This window comes from Magallana gigas, chromosome 8, assembly GCF_963853765.1.
Source record: "Magallana gigas chromosome 8, xbMagGiga1.1, whole genome shotgun sequence".
Classification (NCBI taxonomy): Eukaryota; Metazoa; Mollusca; class Bivalvia; order Ostreida; family Ostreidae; genus Magallana; species Magallana gigas.
In genome coordinates, this window is record NC_088860.1 from 44,055,441 (window position 1) to 44,077,830 (window position 22,390).

At 33.2% G+C, this 22,390-nt stretch overlaps 2 protein-coding genes across 9 annotated transcripts in view; one reads left to right on the top strand and one right to left on the bottom strand.

Moving 5' to 3' along the window:
- The window catches only part of LOC105342932 (WD repeat-containing protein 44), an 18,307-nt gene extending 17,290 nt beyond the window's left edge, over positions 1 to 1,017 (bottom strand). For all 4 annotated transcript variants that reach the window (XM_034472896.2, XM_034472898.2, XM_034472897.2 and 1 more), the window contains exons 1-2: positions 876 to 1,017; positions 71 to 107 (exon numbers count right to left, since the gene is read on the bottom strand). In XM_034472896.2, coding sequence (XP_034328787.2) covers positions 71 to 107; positions 876 to 934 — 96 coding nt within the window. In that variant the 5' untranslated portion in view covers positions 935 to 1,017. The remainder of the gene's footprint in view (positions 1 to 70; positions 108 to 875) is intronic.
- LOC105342998 (FMR1 autosomal homolog 1) lies at positions 1,004 to 20,852 on the top strand. 5 transcript variants are annotated; one of them, XM_066068916.1, is made up of 18 exons: positions 1,004 to 1,138; positions 1,241 to 1,339; positions 5,304 to 5,356; positions 7,175 to 7,271; positions 7,824 to 7,978; positions 8,443 to 8,508; positions 8,714 to 8,807; positions 9,946 to 10,062; positions 10,432 to 10,599; positions 10,894 to 10,972; positions 11,385 to 11,509; positions 13,146 to 13,232; positions 13,560 to 13,663; positions 13,870 to 13,976; positions 15,687 to 15,878; positions 16,310 to 16,369; positions 16,526 to 16,633; positions 17,403 to 20,852. In XM_066068916.1, exons 2-18 carry the CDS (start codon positions 1,289 to 1,291, stop codon positions 17,918 to 17,920), a joined length of 2,181 nt encoding a protein of 726 aa, XP_065924988.1. In that variant the 5' UTR covers positions 1,004 to 1,138; positions 1,241 to 1,288; the 3' UTR covers positions 17,921 to 20,852. The 5 variants fall into 5 exon arrangements, with proteins under 5 accessions (XP_065924988.1, XP_065924989.1, XP_065924990.1 ...); XM_066068917.1 differs by having other exon boundaries at positions 11,385 to 11,494; XM_066068918.1 differs by lacking the exon at positions 16,310 to 16,369.
- Positions 20,853 to 22,390: the final 1,538 nt, after the last annotated feature.

Sequence of the window (22,390 nt, forward strand, 5' to 3'; positions counted from 1 at the left end):
CTTGAACATATATTCTAAGACTGTAGTATACAATTCACTAGATGTTCATATTAGACTTATTTTTACTAACCTGTGTATCTTTGGAAGGAGGGATATTCTTGAGTATCCTGAAACAATCATATAACATAATTTAACAGTTGATAAAAATCTCCTCATTTTTCAGACAAAAACTCAGTTCCCAAATACAGTGATTATTGGTATGTCAGTGGATATTGATTCAAATAAAAATAAACATATAAATTTTAAAACAAATTCTTTCTGCCACACTATCCAATGAACTGCACTGAACTGCACTAAAAATGCACTTTCTTATTTTATACTGCTCTTTACAGCTACGTAGCCTGGCTGAGTTTTTTTTTAATAATTACAAACAATTTAATCAAAAAGAGTGCTCATACAAGCTGACTGGGGAGTAGAATAGCCTAGCTCTGACTAAGATTATGATTGCATGGTAACGTCAGCTTTAAACAAGGTCCTGCATGGTTTTGGCGTAAAGTACAGTTCTATAAAAAGTTTGAATTTAACCAGATTAATAGAGGCCAAAAGAATCTGATTTATCAAAATTATTAAACAAAAAATAGTCAAGAGGAATATTGAAATATAGGCTATCAAACAGTTTAAAGAAATGTACTTATAAGGGAGATATTTCACAAAAACGTCATTTCAACATTTTTACAGGCTAAAACAAGATAAGGCAGATTTATATATCAGTAAATCATAGCCATAGCCATATATCTATTCATACAACTACTGAACACACAAACTTGTAAGAAATACCAATGTAAAATGGAAACCTCCCATTTACATCTGCTGCTTCAGTCAGTGACTATGCATTTACATTTCCGATAAGATCTACGCTACTTTTCACAACTTACGGTCTTGGTGTGGCGTCCTCCGCATCATAAAACTCATCCAGCTCGCTATCCGACGACATACTAACTCAGGATACGACAAGAAAAACCAAAAATTGTCATTTTTGCTGGATTTCTGTCTGACTCAACAACCCACTGCCATTCGAGTAAATAAGCCTCGGGAGTTTTCCAATGATTTAGAGGGTCCTCTAGAGTTTTCGTTGTTTATCATATATTGGAAAATCCGAGAATTTCTAACCTGATGCGATTTTACTCTGGGTTGTGAGGTAAATTTTGAAGTATATATTTATTGAACGAATCAAATTATTGTGGATTGTTTTAATTCCTTGTTAAATGTTGTATAACTTATATGGAAATCTCATAATCAGATCGACAGAAAAAATATTTCCCAGAATTCAACAGATATATTTTTCAACATGGAGGACCTTATGGTCGAAGTTTGCGGTCCAAACGGGACTTATTACAAGGTATTTCACTATTTATTGTTTATTTCACACAGGAAAAGAAAATTTAACAGACAATGAAGCAAGAGGCGAGTTAATTAAAGACATATTATGGATTATGATGATTTTGATATTGAAAGTAAATTTCTTTGAAACATGCCGATTTTCATACATGTGCGTTTCTTGCCGTCGATAATGTTGTGTTTCACTCGCACTGAATCCATACGTTATATTTTGAAGAAAAAAATCAAGTCGAATTCTTTTCATGAGAAATTTTATATTGTTTTGGTTACGAAAGTATCTATGGCTGTGTTTTATATATAACAAAATAGTTGGGATTACAAGAGTGTTGAAGGCGTGAGTCATGGTGTTGAGTCTGAGATGGTTTTCTTATCATTGTTTATCGAGTCTTAACATGTTCCATTTTGGTGCTCCTGTGATGCACACTTCATGGCACACAAACACAAGGAGATCATGATGTGTTTCAGTTTTATCTGATAATAAACTTACTATTAACAACCTCTATATCCTCAAAATATCGAACACAAGTCTGCTCTGAACGATGCCTGTGAAAAAGAGACCATGTTTCTTAAAGGAAATCTTGATAATTTAACTCTTGATCTAGACCCATTATAAAACATAATTTGTAAACTTTATGAAATAGTTTGAGTCACTAGATTATTCAGAAGAATCGAAAGACATCAGTCTTTGCGAAAGACATAGGACCATCGAACCTGACCGATGTGCAGTGCCTCTGGTCAATGCATCATTTTGTACACCGGACCGGAATGTCCGATGTCTCAGTGTCCAGTCTTGAGCTTTACTATTTTTACTTTTATCCTCCATCTTTTTTATTGCTGCGAGTTTTCTTTCTTTTCTTCGTAAATCCAAACTGCAATAATTTAGGCTTTCTTTTTATTTTTTTTGCGCCATGCTGTCACTGTTTAATCTAAATCCTAGGGACACTTTATTTAAACTACTTACTCATAAGTTAATTTATCAAACATAACATTGACCGAGAGTTTGGTAAAAATAACTTAAACTTCGTTCTTAATCAGATAATAATCATCGCTGACCAGAATTTACTCAGTCAAGAAAATGTCACTCAATTTCTGATCGCAAAATCAAATTTTTCGGTCTGACAAAATTTGGTTCGGTCCTGTGTATTTATTGGTTACACAGGACTGAATGTCCTGTGTAGTCAAAAAAGCTTTCAAATAGACTGCATGCAGACATGTTCAGGTCATTCACACTAAAGTTTGACAATATATGGTAATATCCCAGTAATGTTGGTTATCTTGAAACTATATATTTCACTTAATATCAATTTTTTTGTCGTGAACTAGTCCAGTACGCTTTCTTTAAAGTAAAAATAATGTATTGATCTGACATACAGCTTTTGCGATTCAGGATGATTGAATATCAGCAAAAATCTTTGTTTTTTAAAAATATGTCATCTAAGAATACTGATCGAGAGCTTCATTACATTTTTATACAACAGGGAAAAAAAATCTTTAGAACAACAGTGATAATTCAGTTATTAACAGAGGAAAATTAGAAAAAATGAATTACTGAAGTGTAGCAAAGTTGTTCTAATAGAACACTTAAGCAAATTTTTAACATATGCTGCAAGTATGTAAGCTCTACACAAAGAGTGCAAAAAGTTAATTTTTCATGTAAAATTGGCCAGAAGTCACGGCTTAAATTCAAAACTTTGCCTATGACCTTGTGATGTTTGATCAGTAAGAATGAAATAACTTTTAAATCAGAAAACTCCAATCTATTTATTTATCAATCAGTGACAGATTGTTTCCAAATAGTTTATTAACAAGAAGTTATAAATTTGAATATATTGTGGATATCTGCCTAAGACCTTATCACTTCAAAAGAAAGATAAGAATTTTCAAAGAGAAAAATACTTTTTCAGTGTGATGGTAGATTATCTAAATTCTGCAGTGTTTATCATCTGTTAGATGTCTTAAGTGTCTGACTGAAATCTACAGGAATTTAGCTGTTGGAATTGAGCTTGCTAACAAGGGATTAAGAGGTTGCTAATTTTTGCCTTAGACAAGTGATTTCCTATTTGTATAACTATAGCAGATTGGGACCAATCTCCCAAGTGGGCTATAATAACCTGCTTGGGAAATAATATCCCAAATGGGATATAAATTTGAAGTGCAAAAAATAGAAAGTTTTTATTTTGCTAAAACTTTGGTAAATCAGCATTAGAATAGATGAAATGTTACAACTTTTGGTAAACAACTTTTTTGGTAAACATACTATTACAGAGATTGATCCCTCGGTATATCCAAACCTTCTTGGGGATCAAACTATATATATATAGACATATAGGAAAACTTGTTAACCAAAAGTTGTTGCATTTGATAATGCGGATTCATATCAAAAATTAACAAATCAATTCTTTTTATTTTTTGCACTTAAAATTTGGGCTATAAAATCCTGAACGGGCTATTATATGCCATTTAGGCAATTGGTCCCAACTTGTATAAAGGAATGTGTTGGGTTAGTCTTTGTTTTCTTAATGTATTGGACTTGTATTTCATTTATGGGGTAAATTAATGTGTAATTTGAAAAAAGAAAATTACCATAGAAGTACCTGGTAGTGATAAAAATAATAAAAAGTACGGTCAGGTGGCTAGATCTAGGGTAGGTGTGGAAAATTTGATACCAGTCTGAGATTTTAATATTTGCAAGTTTGTGTGTTGATATTACGAGGAGATTTTGCATCCATCAGGGAGGGAATGAAAAATGCAATTGTGTTTTAAGAGTGGGAACTCTGATATTAGTTGATGATTAAGTTCTCATGAAATGTGATGCTGTGTATGGAAGAATCAAGATAATGGAATAATGAAATGTTTTAAGTAAACATCGTGGTGGAATCAAGATATCCAATTTTTAAGGTACACCTACATGTTGCATGTGCTCGCGAGAATGCATGCGCTTGTTTTATGTATGCAGATAAAATGAAACTTTAACACAATATACTGCTTTTCTCTCGCAGGCATTAATTTCTTGATTACCAGAAAGTTGAATTAATCTTTTTTTGATTTGGTTGGTGGGTGGATGGATAGGTGTATTTCAGTAATTCTAGATAAGATGATGAATTTATCTGATTCAGAAGCATTTTAAGATCAAACTAAGGAGACATTAATTATTTCGCTTCAGGGTAACAATATTACTAAAAAACTTTGTTTATGATATATTGACTGTTCTGAGTGAACAGTAGTGTCTCTTAAAACACGAAGCATATAAGCTAAGTAAATTTGAATTTGTCAGGTCAAATAATTGGAGCAGGGGTTGTTTCTACACAAGAGAGAGAGAGAGAGAGAGAGAGAGAGAGGAGAGGGGGAGGAATGAAATCTGAGGTCGTATATAGTCCAGAAACTACTGTTTTATACATGTTCAACAAAAAACTGATTGATCTGCTTAGCAAGAAACAGTAATTGTGTATTCTTCATCAAATGAATCTGTGGCTTACACAAGATGATGGCAGTGATTAATGAGAGGTAAGAGAAATTCTGCCGAGTCAGAATCATCAGCTGGGGAGATCTATAAATAGCACCAGAAGTTAAGAGTGTCCTGAATATCTCTAAATGATCTGTATATAAACAGAAAATCACTATCAACTCATAGATATAAGCCTCTTGGCAAACACATCACCAGTTCACCATGCTTCCACAGTTTCTGCTCAGAGGCAAAAAATAATGAGACCCTTATCCATTTCTATTCTTTTTCCCTTTTTTTATTTTTTTGTTTTGGAGGGAGAGGGGGCTCCAAAATGAAATGTTGAAACATTTACAATGCACATTTTCCCTTTCTAATTAAATCTTCATTTGATGTGTTTCACCAAGGTTTTAGTGAGCTATTTTAAAAGTTTATATATATAGAGCAATAGGAATGTTGATATATTTACAGCTTCCTTAACCCCAATGTCTGTATCTATAACATGTTATTTTTTTTCTTTCAGGCATTTGTGAAGAATGTACATGAAGATGAAATCCTGGTCTCCTTTGAAAACGAGTGAGTCACTGTTTGTCTGATGGTAAAATTCAGGAAATGCACTGGAGGCCGTCCAGCCAGAGTGCATCTGTCTGTTTGGGAGGAATTCCTGTGGGAGAAAAAGGGGGGGGGGGGCTGTAAAAGTCTGGGGTGATCAGAGTGATGTAGATATATATATGTGTATACTCTCAATCTTGTCACCCCTCTTGGCTAAAGTGCAAACGTGTGCATTCCACAAACACATTGATACACATGTTACATCATAGGGACACTTCTTATATATAAAAGTGAATTATGTAATGCTATTATACTACTATATTCATTAAGCAGTCAGTATATATCATGAAATAGCTTAATGAGCATGCACTTTTATCATTCTAAAAAGGGAATGGTGTTCTATCATTCATGGGGTAGAGGGTCCACTGTTCTTTTGTATGGTATGAAAATACACACGAGCAGTTAAAGAAAGATTCATATATCATAAACAAGTTAGCCATCTTATGGACAGGAATGAGAGTGTTTAGGATAATAGGCTGAAGGTCAAAAGAGCCACCTCTTGTATATCTAGGAAATACATAATTTAGGCCTGTCTAGGGGTATTTATGTTTGGAAAAGAAGCAAAGTTAAGGATTTTCTTAGGAGAAAAACATTGTTATCCTATGTGTAAAACCTCATAGTTGGTTATGCACAAACCGTACGGATGATGTCAAACCATGGAAGGTTGATTCTTTGGGTAATTATCTAATTAGGATCAGATATTCGGGAGGCTCTTTATCAGTATGAGGATACTGAGGGAGGGAGACTGACAGTGTTGTTTACAGGGATTTTATTGGTGTTGTACTTATCTGTAGATAGATACAATCAAAGGGGGGGGGGAGGAATTAAGAGTTTGTACGAGTATTGTAGAGATAGAGTAAATAATGCTAAAATACCTGGGCTGCGTTTTACAAAAGAACGTAGGACTTACGACCAAGTTTCTGAATGCTTATTAATCACAGACTAATCAATGATTTATTCTTATGGCTGGGAAATTGAAATATTTGTAAACAATGGTTTTATGTCATTTTTGTTCTTAAAACATCATTTTATGAGACTGTAAATATTTACAACTTTGTTGCAAGTTCTTTTGTAAAATGCAGCCCTGACTGTCATCTCAAGAACCCCAGTCAGTCGTAGTCAGTGAGGACGTTAGACAATTAGCCGGACTTATACACTGTGGTATATGACAAACCACAATATGTTATTGGTTTGTCCCTATCAGTATTAGGAGGATACAAATTAGAGCAATCATTTCGTACAAAAAGAAAACTCTCATGGGAAAATGATAAAAAAATGTAGGGTACACAATTTAGTTGTATATATTTGATGCACCAAGTATGAACAGGGGGATGTAGATGAGATAAGTACATAGTAATTGAAAGTACATGCCACCATAGGAAATACTGTGGCCAAAAAGATTTGTGAATTCTTTAAACTTTTATAGTTTTGATGAGTTATTAAGAAAACTCTGTTCACATAATTATAATAATTATATTGATTGCATAGCTACATGTTGTGTTTACATGAAACTATTGTGTTAAAATTGCATTATATTACATATTGATTACATAGGTTCATGTCAAGTATTACATGTTATTAGTTAAGATTACAATAATGCATTGGTAAATGTTATATATTACATAAAGCTATTGTGTTATGATCACTCAAGTTGATTGCATGTTGGATTCATGCAGTGCATCAAATTAGGCTATTGAGTCTTGATAAATGTTTACATGGTTACAATTTATGCATTACATGTTTTTTGTTTTAAGATTACATATTGATTACATTGTATTACAGCTGGCAACCAGAGCAGCGGGTCAAGTTTACTAACGCGCGCCTCCCTCTACCCGACCAGGGCAAGCACCGTGATTACAGGGACGGCGAAAACGTCGAGGTTTGTCTCCTTTGTTTTCCCAGTTCTTCACTGATACCTCACATGTTGAAATAACCACGAGGGGGTCAGTTTACACCAATATCATCAAAAGGAAATAATGGTCAAATATTCACCTGAGCACTGACTAACCTACTAACCTATTATTGAGAAATATTTCTCACAGGAATAATACCTTGTATTTTTATCAACTTGCAAAAATTAACCTCCATTCAGAATTTTGAGCCAGGATGATCTGCATGAAATATTTGATATGATTTATTCTTGAATATAAGGCAAAAGGTCATCAAGTGAAAGTTTTCTTATAGGATGGGTGCATTGAAGTATTGTAGAACCCATAATTGTGTATGGTGATTTTATTTTGATGACACTAATTTGACTAAAAGCTTTGAGAAAATTTTTTACTTTGGGCTTGGTATCAATGTATAGTGAAATTGCTAAGCAATGATATTTTGTAGGCTTAATATTTGACCATATCTAAATTGGTCTAACTTTCTCTAAACATTGTACATAATTTTTTTTAAAAGTGTACATTACTTTCTCTGAACATTGTAGGTGTTCACAAGCTCCAACGAGAAGGAACAGATGGGCTGGTGGCCGGCATTGCTGAAGATGCTGAAGGGCGAGTTTGCAGTGATAGAATACAGTGGCTACGACTCAAAGTACACAGACATAGTCCCCCTAGAGAGGGTCAGACCTGTCAACTCAAAGTAAGTCTACGACTCAAAGTAAGTCTACAACTCAAAGTACACAGACATAGTCCCCCTAGAGAGGGTCAGACCTGTCAACTCAAAGTAAGTCTATGACTCAAAGTAAGTCTACAACTCAAAGTACACAGACATAGTCCCCCTAGAGAGGGTCAGACCTGTCAACTCAAAGTAAGTCTATGACTCAAAGTAAGTCTACAACTCAAAGTACACAGACATAGTCCCTCTAGAGAGGGTCAGACCTGTCAACTCAAAGTAAGTCTATGACTCAAAGTAAGTCTATGACAATCAAGTACATCTTGTCTCCCTTAAGAATTCAGACTTGTTAACTGAAAGTTAAAAAAGCTCAGTTTTTAAGTTCAGGGTGCTTGTTCGAACATTGAATTATTTTCATGAAATGTTAAATATATACGTGTATGTGATAAATTGAATGCCCTCGTAGTTCATGTTATTCCCTCTTGTTTCAGCCCACCCATAGACAAGAACACATTTCACAAGTTCTCTATAGAAGTACCTGTAGATCTACGAGAAGTGTGAGTATACAAATACGTTGGTAGTCAGTCAAGTTTAATCAGGGTGTTAGGTGTAGGGAGGATGTGGAGAGTACCGATCTGAAAAACTATTAGAAGTCATGTTTGAAATTTAGAAGAAAAGAAATTTATAAGATAAGAAGTTTAAATTTTAATTGGAAAATAGTTTGGAGTTATTTGCATTAACACCATTGACTTTGTGTTATAGGTGCCAGGATGAGCATGAACACGCTGAGTTTAAGAAACATATAGGAGGGGGATGTGTGTGCTTTGATCACCAGGAGGGAACACTCAATGTCTTGGTATGACGCCTGCATTTCATATCTTAGTGAGAGTTCAAAACAGCGCGGTAAAAGTTTAAATTCTCACAGGATTTAATTACAATCACAATGTTTGATTTGATTATAGATATAAAGTTTTGTCTTAATATTTGTTTCAAAAGTTGGAGCTGAAAAGCCTTATTGCCAAAAACCTTAGTGCCTTTAAAACAACAAAAGAGAAAATCTATCATTATAAAAACATTGCATGTCATTTTCTCAGAATCTGCATGTAACCGGCTTATTATCAAGTGTATGATAACTTCATGTAGAATCTGTATTCTAATATAAGGAGCTTAATTTCAAGAGTTGCTCATCATAAGCTGCTTATTTAACAGTTTAGAGTTTAGACTGATTCTCTGTCTGCTTTGTTTTTAGTCTTTCAACAAGTCAAGTTCAGGCATGGGCACGATTACTCAAAAATGTAATCGATTAATAATCGATTACATTTGGCAATTTTGTGTCATAGATTATTAATCAATTACACTCACTTTTGTCCAGTAATCGATTATAATCGATTACTTTATAACATGTAATCGATTAATAATCGATTACTTTTTTTTAAAAATCATTAAAATGTGCATGATACCTCTTCAGAACATATCATATAAACTCTTCAAGTTAATTTGGTTTTATTGAAAATGTATTTTCATTATATGAATGATATAAACATTTCAGACTTTATATTTTAATCTTAATAAGATAACATTTTATAATTTCTACTGCTTATTTAAATCATATTAAGCAATTATTAAGAGAGCTCTGTCATTTGAATTATGAAAACAAAGGTTTTTTTCTTGGAAGTTACTGACTTTGTATGAAATCTTGCACCATTAACATCATAATCATTCTGTTGTTATTGACAATTTTTCAACAATGGGAATTAGATTAAAATTTTATGTATCATATCATCGGCAATATCCAAAGAACTTTGAGGGAACCTTGCTTCATGATTTGAATGAATTGTGTTTGGAGCTTATAATTGTTCTGATTTAATAGATCCTTCTTGGGGCTATTTCAATTGTTATCTAAACATGATTAGGGTGGTCACACCTCATTAACTACTTTGTGCATTAACTTGACTCAAGTTATTAGACTGATTCTCTGTCTGCTTTATTTGTAGTCTTTGAGCGAGTCTGTGATAAAGAGAGCCTCCATGTTAGCAGACATGCACCTCAGAAATGTCCGTCAAAAACTGATGCTGAAGAAGAGGACAGAGGAAGCCGTTCAGAGGTTACAGGTAATGGTTGTTGTGTATATAGATGTACTGAAATATCACCACCAAGCCCAAGTATATTCTCTTTAATATGTAAAAGGTAATCAGTGTCAATAAAAACAAATCATTACTTACTATTTGATATGGAAGTGAGTACATTTTCAAGAATTATTTTTATTTTTATTTTCGGACCATCCAATGCATGTTTTGGAGAAAAAAAATTGTAAACCATAAGATATAATAATTTTGGACTTAGACAATGCAGGTAATTATTGTTTTGGTTTGAATTTTCGCTTCTACAACAATGACATGATACATTGTGTAACATATCAAGTTACTGAATTAGGCAACTTAAATGGTCATGAAATGACTTGATGAAATTTACCTCCCCAGAGTACCAAGATACGTTCAGGGTACACAGAAGAGTTCCGAGTGCGGGACGACTTGATGGGCCTGGCCATCGGAACCCACGGTGCTAACATTCAGCAGGCCAGGCACGTACAGGGCATCACCAACATAGAGCTGGAGGAGGACACCTGTACTTTTAAAGTTCATGGAGAGGTCAGTCATAGAAGGGTCAAGGTCATTCAGTGTCTTGGAAACTGAAATTTATCATCTTTTGTTCTCTTTTCCCCCCCTCCCCCCTGGAATAGTTAGTTATTTATTGGGTTCCATTTTGATATAAAGTATCTGCTTTCTGATTTTGTTTCTATTTCTTTTTCTCTCTCATACATGTATGTAAAGTAAACTTTGCTGTAAATTAATTGTTTCATTTTATTCTTTGTCAGAATGACTTGGTTTCATTTCATAGTATGTCAGTGCAACTACATGTAGTTCTTGTAATCTGTATGACAGTCTCAAGAAGCCGTGAAGAAAGCGAGAGCCCTGTTAGAGTACGTGGAGGAAACCTTTCAGGTGCCGCGGGAACTTGTAGGTACGTAACTTGGCTTGGGAGTTTGCGATATGCCCCAAACAAATCTGTAATGTGCTATATGATTGGCTTAAAAAATAGTTCATATTGTTTAAAGTGGTTTGCCTGTGTCACAAAAAACTTGCATAAAATGGATTGATATGATTTTCAAAAAATTATGTAGTCTTATTATATGACAAAACTGTTTTGCATGTTTGTTATTTGTTTAAACTTGATAGTTTTTGAAACCCTTTTGTAAATAAGTCAGGATATACAAAATTAAACAATGTACATTGTTTAATCTATCATGTATAATGATATGATAATAGAACATTATCATCCATCAGGACAGGAACACTGTGTAAATCTGTATATCTCTGAGTTTGAATGTCTACCTGTAATTAATGTTCAACTTGATTATCATTTTCTGTTGTAGCTAAGGTCATTGGTAAAAATGGTCGCAATATACAGGACATCGTAGACAAGTCTGGAGTCGTGCGAGTCAAGATCGAGGGAGATAACGAAAACGAGACGCCTCGGCAGGAGGTAATGGCGTCACTGGTAAGAGACGGAGTAAGATACATGTCAATCAAACTTAACAACCAATCACAGCTGCACAATACCCCAGTTATCTCTGACCTCGTAACTTTTTCAGTTGGTAAGGCATAAGCTTGATTCAGGGGTAGGATTTGATTTTAAGAATAATGTTTCATCAGGCAAGGGTTATGAAATTTATTTGTTAGGGTAATTACTGTTTGAAACATTGGTCTTACCAAGTTTGGTTTTAACTATTGTATCTTTAAGATTTGTTTTTTTTGGGAAAAAAAGATATTAAAATACATGTTTATGAAACAAAAGCCAACGGTGATGAGCATGTTGTTTTTCAGTTCTAATAACTAATGCCTTGTGAGTTATTGTGCAGCTGAAATGGGTGTGAATAAAATGTATCGGTTTTGTGCAAAACTGTGCTAAATTAAATTGTCTGAAATTTGTATTTTGTAAATCTCTATAAAACTGACACTCATCCTTTCCAAAATTGAATTTTTAGTCAAATATGATATTGTCTTTTTTTTCCTGATAAATGAGCTTCTTTTCTTTATCAGGGTTATTTAAAATTTCTTTTTTTTTTTTTTTTTTTTTTTTTTTTTTTTTTACAAAAATCTAATTTTAATTTCTCTAAATGGCCTTGTTGAACAGATATTGAATACTGTCACATGTGTCTTGCTTTGGAGCGTCTTGTCGGTTCGGAATGATTTGTTCTCTACAGTTTCATGCTCCCTTTGAGTTGATGTGTCAGTTTGTATTTCTTTTTGTGTTCTACCCATGTGATGGATCTTGCATTATTTCACATTAAAATTTCACAAATTTCAAATGCATTTAATGATTTTCTAACACTGTAACATGCATTAAGCTTTGGATGAATTCTAACATTTCTACTAGTAACTTTACTAAGTTTTACCACTCCTATAAAAACGTTTACCGTTAATATTGTTATCACAAAATGGAAAATATTTGTCCAACATTAAGTTTGATATGAATATTTCTGGTATATGAACAATAATTTCCTTTGATATATATGATAAATATAGTATTTATGACATGTATGTATATTTGAATTTTGGGTCCTAATTTTACAGTACAGCATACATAGAGTTACCCTTTTCTGTTTGCTTCTTGTTCTGTGATAACCATTTTTAATCGTTTATTCTATTGCTTTGCATGCATAAATAGCTGATCTTTTTTATATGAATGGCTTTTGGGATAAAAAAAAAATAAGAGACATATAAAGAAAAAAGTTGTTTTTTTTATTTCATACACTGTGGATCTTAATTTTAATGGTTTCAACTTGCTCACTGATAGGATATACTCCTTAAGACCCCCATCCCCACCCCTAAAAAAACCCACAATGACTTCTTTTGAATTTTACTTTGCAAATACATAAAAAGACTTGAAGACATCAAAGACTTTATACAGTGATAAGCTCACATCCTCTCTCTTCAACCCTTACCCCTACAATCAGAGAGTGGGTCTCTCAGGTTTCAGGATTATTAGGGACGTAAACATCGATACTTTTTGTCTCTCTTCCTCCTGTTGAGATATCTCAGACTGGATATCTCACAGATTTTTTGGACAATCTACCGATATCTAGCCTTCCAGTTATACCAGTAGCCTGATTTTATATTTGGTCTCTTTTTAGGGACAAGTGCCTTTTATATTTGTTGGGACACAAGAGAGTACAGGAAATGCCAAAATCTTGCTAGAGTACAACTTGGACCATTTAAAGGTACATGTATTCTGTTCTAATGAAATATTTGTAAACACTATTGGTTCTCAATAGACTACAAATGATCTGATGCTCACTTCTCTCATTGAGCAAGGGGGAAGTCCGACGAAATCAACAAATTATTTTTTCATGAACATTTGATATGTTTACATAGTTAGGAAAAGTATTTATTTTATAACAACCAATTTTCCCATTGCAAATTCCATTTATTTATTGTATATGTTTATGATAAAGCTAAGATATCTTCCATTGGCATTAAGAAATGGTCCATATAATGTTTGGTACATTTTAATTTACTGTTTATATTTTTTTGACCACGTTTTGTAGGAGGTAGAGAAGCTACGGCTGGAGAAGTTAGAAATCGACCAACAGCTGAAGAGTTTAGCGGGACCTCAGGCGGGACCCTACTTCCCACCCCCAAGGGAAAGGAGGTCGGTACATCAGCATTGTTGATTTAGATACTGGCAAATCTGATATAAATCAGTTAATTATAATTTGTCATTAACACTGTTAAATGCTATTATGAGTTGCTATTAAATTTGTAACTTTTATATTGAGCAAAAAAGTTTTGTGAAAGATAAGTAAAAATTTTATTATCAGAAATTTGAAGTTGAATTGAATTATTTGTGGATTTCAGGGGAAGTAATGAGCCGTCCTCTGACGACCGCGGGAGGCGAGGAACAGGAAGGGGGCGTGGCCGAGGTGGGAGGAGATGGGCCAATGAGAGACGCACTTACAACACAGGTAGGGACCAATGGGAGTTTATCTTATATGATCATACATGTTAACCTCGAGTGGTGAAAGGATGTAGATTTAGAACCAAAAAGCGATAGCATTTCGCACTGCCTTTTTGTGTAGATTTTTATGTATTCTTTATGTAGTTAGGGTTTCTGATTAGTAATTAACAATATAAACTTAATTTTTAAAAGACTTTTGAAATTTAGTAACATCAACACATGCAATAAAAAAAGTTTGCAGTCATTTAATATCAAATTGATGACGTTATTTTTTTGGAGGAAAAAAATATTTGAGTGAGTGCAGAGACTTTCACAATTGCCTTTGTTCAGTATTGATAGGCTAAATTTCCCAAATTTAACATGTAAGAGAAGAAAGAACTAGAAGGACATTGTATATTCTTTTTCAATATCAAAATCAATGTTTAAATTCTTATTTAAAATCATGCAGCGTTGCAATAAAATGCAAGTCACCTTAACTATTATTGCCAAGTTATAACATATTCATCATTAAAGCCACATGTGGAATTGCAAAGCCCTCTTTTTCCTTGGCGAGTATAATATCGACATGTTCTTGTATTTAGTATAATCACAGGAAATGGCTTTTTTTCATTGTTCAATGTAAAACATGCTTGAAAACTTATCATTCACCCGATTTAAAAAAGCCTTTGTGTGCCTCTGATTCAAAGTCACGTGTTTATTTCTAACTCGATGAGATTGTTGGACCACAATGGCTTCCTAAATGGCTATCTATCAAAACAAGGAACATATTTTGAAGAAAAGGGGTAGATTTTTTAATAAAAGGGGTAAATTTTCTAATAAAAGCGGTAGGCGGTAGACGAAACTTTAAAGTGGTTGACTTAAAATGTATGATATGATGTACAATATAATGGAGTTGTTTTCACCCGAGGGATTGATAGATATTCACTATAAACTGAGTTATGTTCAAATCTATGGGTTTATTTCTCCAAAAAAATTTAAAGGGACTTGGACACGATTTCACTTAAAATTTTCAAATTTTGTTTTTCCATTTTCAATGTTTATACTAATAAATATAGAAGTTTATAATACTATGTCAAAATTTGAAACTCAAATATGAAGTTATAAGCAAGATACAGAGTTCATAATTCTTTGTTTTGTAAACAAAGCTCGAATATTGTCATTTTTACATATGTGTTGTATTGGTGTAAGTTTTAATCAAATGTAACTTTCCTTTGTTGATAATAGTATTTATGAAGATATTGAATTAGTTTAAATTGTTTTTTACACGTCATTTTGTCTAAGAAATGGTAAAATTCTACATTACATTTTTTGTAAACAACTATAAGACTCGAGCTTTGTTTACATAACTATCAATTCTTACCTCTGTATCTCACTTGTAACTTGACTTTAACATTTAATATTTTGGTCAATCATTTAAAATGCACAAGTAAACCATTTTATACATAGAAAATTTAAAAAAAAAATTTGATCTCAAATCGTGTCCAAGTCCCTTTAAGTATGAATCAAGTATCCAATTGTATGATATGAATTTTTATGAAATTTGAATGGATACTTTGAATTTGAATGTTTGTTTGAAATCAGAAACAAATTATGAGTATTACCATTATCTTTATAATGTTTTTATAATAACTTATTTTGTTAATTTAATTTAACAATGTTGATGCTGATTCATGAACAAGTACAAGTTATATTGACCAAAGCTGACTGTGTTCTGTAGATGAGTCCTCACCTGTCCCTATCGCTGATTGGTCAGAAGAGATGAACGCTGAGGACAACAGACAGTCGGGCTATTACACAGACAGTATCCTGACCGGGCGTGGACCGAGGGGAGGGGGTGGGGGATACCGGCCCCGGGGGAGAGGGGGCAGGTACCCCAGGGGATCGGGCTACTCCTCCAACAGGTCATCAGGTACAGAAATCGACCATGATCAGCAGCTGCAGATTGAAGCTTTTTATTTTTGGTTTATAATTGTTTATTTTTTTAGTTTAATCCCTTCTTTTTTTAGCTGTAGAAGATATCACATTGTATGTTATTTTTTGTTTATCCTTGTACTAAATAAGTGTATTTCATCTGGTCAACTAATATTTTCATGAGGAGGAATTTCATCATCATGATTCATCAACATGATTTTATTCATTAGTCAAGCATCCGATTAAGATATTTTAACATTGACACTTCTTAAAAACATCTCATGTATCTTAACATTTTCTTCATTTTCCTAATGTATGCTGTTCATTTATAATATCAAATTGATTTTAATTTTTCAGCACATCCGTAGAAGCTTTGCTTTGGAATGTTAATTTGATTGTAACTGTTGCATGCCTTTTATTTTTTGACAGATTTTTACGATCAGCGTCGATATAGATCAGATAGACCCAGTTATTCCACTAGCAGATATAGTACGTGGCATGCTTCATTTATGTCTTGTCTGTTGTCAACTAAATCAGTCTTTGTTTTAAAAAGGATACTAATTCTTAAATTTTAAAATGTCATTCTTGAATACTAAGTAGAGTTTAGATGATGACATATATCAACCCTCAACCTTGTCATTTCAGTGGCATACGATACAGATGAATCACGGGACTTTCGTTCGCGGCGGAGGATGACAGATGACGACGATACAGTATTAGACAACGCCAGCGTCACCAGTCAGGACCAAGATGGTGGGTGACACAGGGACAAGTCTAGAGTTTGATATTAGGATGGAGAGGGGCCTTTCTCTTTTCTAGTATACATCATGTTATAAGTCAATGAGAACACTCTCCAGTTAAGCTAGAGTTTACCACACAAATAGGGATATTGATATTTTGATAAACTTATATAGAATTATTTAAGCATTGAATCATTATTTTTTCAAAGATATAGTCTCATAACTGCAACAAATTGAGTAACGCGCACTAGCGCGTTATGAAAATTTGTATGCACACACCGCTGCAGTTATGAGACTGTATCTTTCAAAAAATTATATTTACATTTTTTTAACTCTTGCCTTGTCTGCAAATGTGATTTATAGGTCAAAATTTCTGTTTTATCCTAAGGGTAAGTTCAAATTAATGGAAGAGCCACTGTAACAGCCACAAACGTGAACTTTGATTCTCGCTTGTGACGATGCGTTTTACAGCATTCAACGTTTGTGACGTCATAATGAAACTAGTCATTCTAACCTTTAAGTACCCTGTGTGTGTTGCGGTCTTATAACTGCAGTATCTTTTCACACACTTTACATGCAAAAAATATTTGGAATGTAAATATTGGAATGTAAATAATGTAAATATATTCACGATATAATAGTGTAAATACTTACATTGATTTACTAAAATGTAGACGCAATTCATTACATTTTCTTTTTTTCATCCTAATAAAAAAAAATGAAATGATATACGATATCATCTAGATATACAGACTGAAAAGCGTTTTTTTTTTTCTCTGTAGACCAAAGAGATCAGAGGCCCAGGAGAAGACGAAAGAATAGAAACCGTCCCTATGGTAACGGTAGTGCTGCCTCGGGGACGGAAACAGACAATAGTGTATCAAATTACCGACCCTCAGGGGGCCGACCCCCGCAGTTTCAGAATGACTCTTCCTCAAACTTTGTGAATTCAGTGAAAACTGAACCCTCAAAAGTTAAAACTGAGCCTGAATCCAAACCGCCTGGACCGTCCAAGGAAGATAACTCTGATAGAATTAATAGTGCAAAGTCTAGCAGCCAGTCAAGTAAACCGAGCCTGAAACCAGGCTCAGCCCCGCCCCGGGAACAGAGGAAACCTGCTGCGCCCAAGTACTCTGCTTCAGCACGGAACGGGACGAGTGGGTCGGAATCCGACTCCAAAGCGGCTAAAAACAAGAACAATACCCCTAGTGGTAAACCAACCGCTAGTGGTCAACCAACCGCTAGTAGTAAACCAACCTCTAGTACTAAACCAAAGGAGCAGATGGTCAACGGAGAGTAACAAAGTGCCATGGAGATACTTATCTGACGAGATTAGTAGTATTTTTAGCTCTTACAGTTGAGCATGCCATCTACTCGTATGTACCTTTTTATCCTCTTTCCACAGGAGAATGCTTTGTTGCCTAGATTAACCAGATGAGACATTGTTTACAGTTTGTGGTTCCTGTCCTCCTGATTGGGAGGCCATGTTTGCTATGCAATATTTGTCCTTTACGTCTACCAAGGGACTTGCTGTCTTGTTAGATTAATTCATGTAGAGAAGAGACAAAAGACTGTTCCGTCACGTAAATGATATTTGTGAGTTATCCTCTGAACCTGTGGAATTCCATATTTTTTTTTTTAACTCGAATTAATTTCTGTCCCAAAGTATGTGTATATGTATTGTTTTTGCATAATAAATTGTTAATTCATATTTTGTAGAAATGATGTGTAAAATGTTTGAATTATTTTTGAATTGCTATCAACTTTTAAGAAACGATGATACTGTTATGGTGTTCATGGAAGTTGTGACTTTTGTGACACTGAATGAAAGTAAGACTGCTGATATTTTACTATACACATGATACATGTAAAGATAATTTTTGTTTTTATATTTTATGTCAGATCTGTCCAAAAAGAGTAAAAAAAATTATTAAAAGTCTTGCACTTTCATAGTGGCACAGCTGAAATGATTATAAACATGATAAACATTTATCTTTTTATGAAAAATATATGGAATTTCTTTTTGTTTCCAATTATGGATTTTGAAAAACACATTACACCTTTATCATAAAAAGTGATTTAAAAAAAACCCTTTCAACAGTTAGATGTCAAGCTCTTAAATCTTGATTATGGGTGTCAACATATGTACATGAATATGCATTTAAAGCTGGTGGAGAAAGTGATTTGATTCACAAACTTTTATTTTTTAAATTCAATCTTTTCAGCTTTTCTTGCTTGTTTACACACACAGATTCAGAATTGACAATCATCTATAAATAATCTTCCTATTCAAACTATTTCAAATTGGGGTCCTATTTTTGTACAAAGATGAATGTTGTGGTACATTGTGGGTATATTTTTACAAAATGATGATAACTGCACTGAATTCTACTCAAACTTGTTTTCTCCAGACACTTAATGTGTTAGAGAATATTTTCCTGATTGATGTATTGAAATTTGAGGCACAAGATTTGTGACTTATATTAGACATGTAATTTTTCATTTTATTTTTTTTTACCATTAAACCAAAAAAAAAGAAGAAGAATGTATTCATATTAGTTTTGACATGTAAATGTATTTTGCTTTGTCTTTATGGGAAACCAAAAATGTGAAAGCTGTGTGCATTCTCTACTGTTTATTGTTGATTGAAATGTAGATAAAAAATGAAATACCCATATTATAGAATATTGAGGTCACCTGAGCCAAATCTGACCATAAACTTGTCTTATTAACCTTGAACTGTGACCTTGTCTATTTCTAAACATGTGAAATTTCTTACATTTGATGCATGAATTGAGAAAAATATTTGTTGATCTGGGATGAACAGTGTCTATCAACATGGTACTTTCTACTGATAAAACTTTGGTTTGTGTTTAAACTCGAAATGGTTTGTTTTAGTAAAAAGAATGATTTGATTTCATTTCATACTAAAGTCTTGTTGATGTATACTTTTTCACAAAACCTCTGTGCAAACAAAGAGTTGATAATTTTGGGGTGTAATTTTGCATGCATGACCTTTCTATTAAATTGTTTGTGTGAAATGTTTCCAAACCAAAGACAATGCACTGTTATTTTTTTCTTTTAAATTTGAGGTCAATGAAGTTATGGTAGAATGATTGATGAATTATTTGAATCTATATTTTTCATATAAGTATTGACTTCTTCATGATTTGTATACTCTACTTAATATACATTAGATTAATTGATACATTTATCGTTTAATTGATACATTTATCAGGAACTTCAAATGAAAAAAAAAATATTTGTTCAAATGTATTTTATTCAATGTAACATTGTTAGTTGATTCATGCTTCAACATAATGAAATTGATGCATCAAAATAGGTTGATTTGTGCTTTTGATATACATGTAATATCAAGATCAAAATGGGTCAATGTCAAAGTAGGTCAATTTATGCTTAAGCATATATTTGTCGAAATCCGTCAGTTCATTCTTCTGCATGTTAAGATCAATGTGTTTAACTAAATGTATATAATGCTTCACCATCTTAAAATCAATATGTCAAAATAGGTCAATTCATGCTTCAAAAGTACATCTGGATTTATGCTTAACAATGCATGAATGATATACTCCAGTATACATGTATAATACCTGAAATGTACAGACATAGGCAATATCATTTGTAAATTTTGTAGTTTTTAAATTCAAGTGAAAAAATAGTCTTAGAAAGGCATTAATTGGGAATAAATGTCGAGATAAACTCATGCTGCCAAGGGCAGCTAACTCATGCAGTACCCAACAAATATATCTCAAATTCATCCATTGGAACTGCTTAAAAATTAGCATATCACTGTCTTAGTTGTTATTTAATCTTAGTTGTTAGTGAACAAACTTTTCAAAGCAAGTGGCTGGCTGTGTGTAATTGTATATTGGCTGCCTGTTTATACCAGAGGGTATTTACTGTTACAAGACCCCAGGGTTTTGTACAGTTACCAAGTTGTTTCATTTGTTACATTGTTATTACATGATTGCAATTGATTACACTTGTAATGTTGAAATCACTAGTGAGGTTGTTAACACTGCTTTTTGTATTCTCTGAATGGAGTGTGTGGTAGACATCTTAAGTTTAGTTTGTGAGGTGAATTTATTGCAAGATTGCAGACATTTCTTAATTTATTTCTCATTCTAGGCCATTCATTTGTAGTTTTCCTTCCATCCAATGCGAATTATTCTCTCTTTTTTTTCTTTTTTAATAAAACATTGCTAAGATTGTTTAAATTGTTTATTATTGATTTATCTGTGATTGTATTGTCAAAGAAAACCATTATTGTGGAAAAGCCAACACAGTCTCAAAATATTTCAACTAATAATACTATTGACCTTATATTTCACAAGTATACATGTAGGAAAATCTCTCTCTCTCTCTCTCTCTCTCTCTCTCGCTCTCTCTCTCTCTCTCTCTCAGTACTGCACACAGAACATTATAAGGATACCTTACGCTATGTGTGCTTTCAAGTACACTTCATTTATATGCTTCGATCACTCATCACAATGTACCGATTGAACTTGTTTGACAACACACAAAGGTCACAATATCATGGCACCCCACCCCACCCGATTATATTCATAAAAGTAAACACTGAACTTTCAGACAACTCCTAATGACCTTGACTTATCCTGAATTCTTTAGAAGGCCGTGTTTCTTTTGGTCAGTAGAATTGTTCCTAGGGTTGTTTAATACACTCTGTGTCTTTAAGAACTTGAAAACAAAGATCAACTAATGATGTTTAGACATTAAACATATGAAGTTATATTTTGATACATCAATCACATATCATCTGTACAACAGATTGGTTTTACTGATATCATAACATCAAATTATTCTTGACTGAAACAAAAAACATGGCTACTCACTAAAGTGACGTCATGAAATAAATTATGAAAATTTTATAAATTTGATTATTTTGTTTGAAATATAAATTGTTCAGAATAGTAGCTTATGGCTAAAAACAGTAATTGCAGCATCACCCTGTTCTATAAACAGTTTATATCCTTATATATTAAGTTCATAAGACCGTCGGTATACACAGAAATCTTTGTGGCGATCTTAAGGTGTCAACAAATCGACCATCAGATCCGCCTCAAATTTTATGATAATATCATCATATTATGATTTGTTAAGCGATAAATTATTAATAAGTAGAAAAAATAACATTATATTTTACTTTTAGAATTCGTTGTGTTTTCCCTATATTTTTATACAGAGCTCTTCTTTAAAAGGAAATCAATATAGTATAAAAATGGCCACGACCATCGAGCCCCCTTAAACTGATAATGTAACGTCATTGACACGATTCGCTAATACATCTTTAACATCCTAAATAAATAAGATGAAATGATTTGTGTTGGGTTAACATATAAATTGAAGTGCATTTAAATAGAAGGTTAACAAACAACGAATGCATGCAGCAACGTGAAATGTAATAGCAATGCAAAATGTAATGTAATAAACCCCAATATTATATTTTGCGTTGTCCAGAACACAATGCAAACGCGAAATAAAATAGTTTTTAAAAGACTTTGTTTTATGGAATATGCATTATGTTCCGTGCCTTTCCAAACGAATGTATTATGAATATTGATGGATCTAAATTTATTTATTACTGGATTTATAGCATATTTAAAACAGAAACCTTATTAATTTTTCAAACCCGTTAGGTAATTGGCTTCAGTGAACGTCATTTCGCCATGTTACCGAACGGTGATAGCTCTTTAGAGATTGGCATCTTACGTCATTTGAACAGTCAGTG

Excerpts from the sequence above, each read along its gene's own strand:
- LOC105342998 (XM_066068916.1), top strand. The coding sequence starts at position 1,289 with ATGGAGGACCTTATGGTCGAAGTTTGCGGTCCAAACGGGACTTATTAC. Across the intron at positions 13,233-13,559 it reads ACAACTTGGACCATTTAAAG|GAGGTAGAGAAGCTACGGCT; the intron begins GTACATGTATTC and ends CACGTTTTGTAG. Across the intron at positions 13,664-13,869 it reads CCACCCCCAAGGGAAAGGAG|GGGAAGTAATGAGCCGTCCT; the intron begins GTCGGTACATCA and ends TGTGGATTTCAG.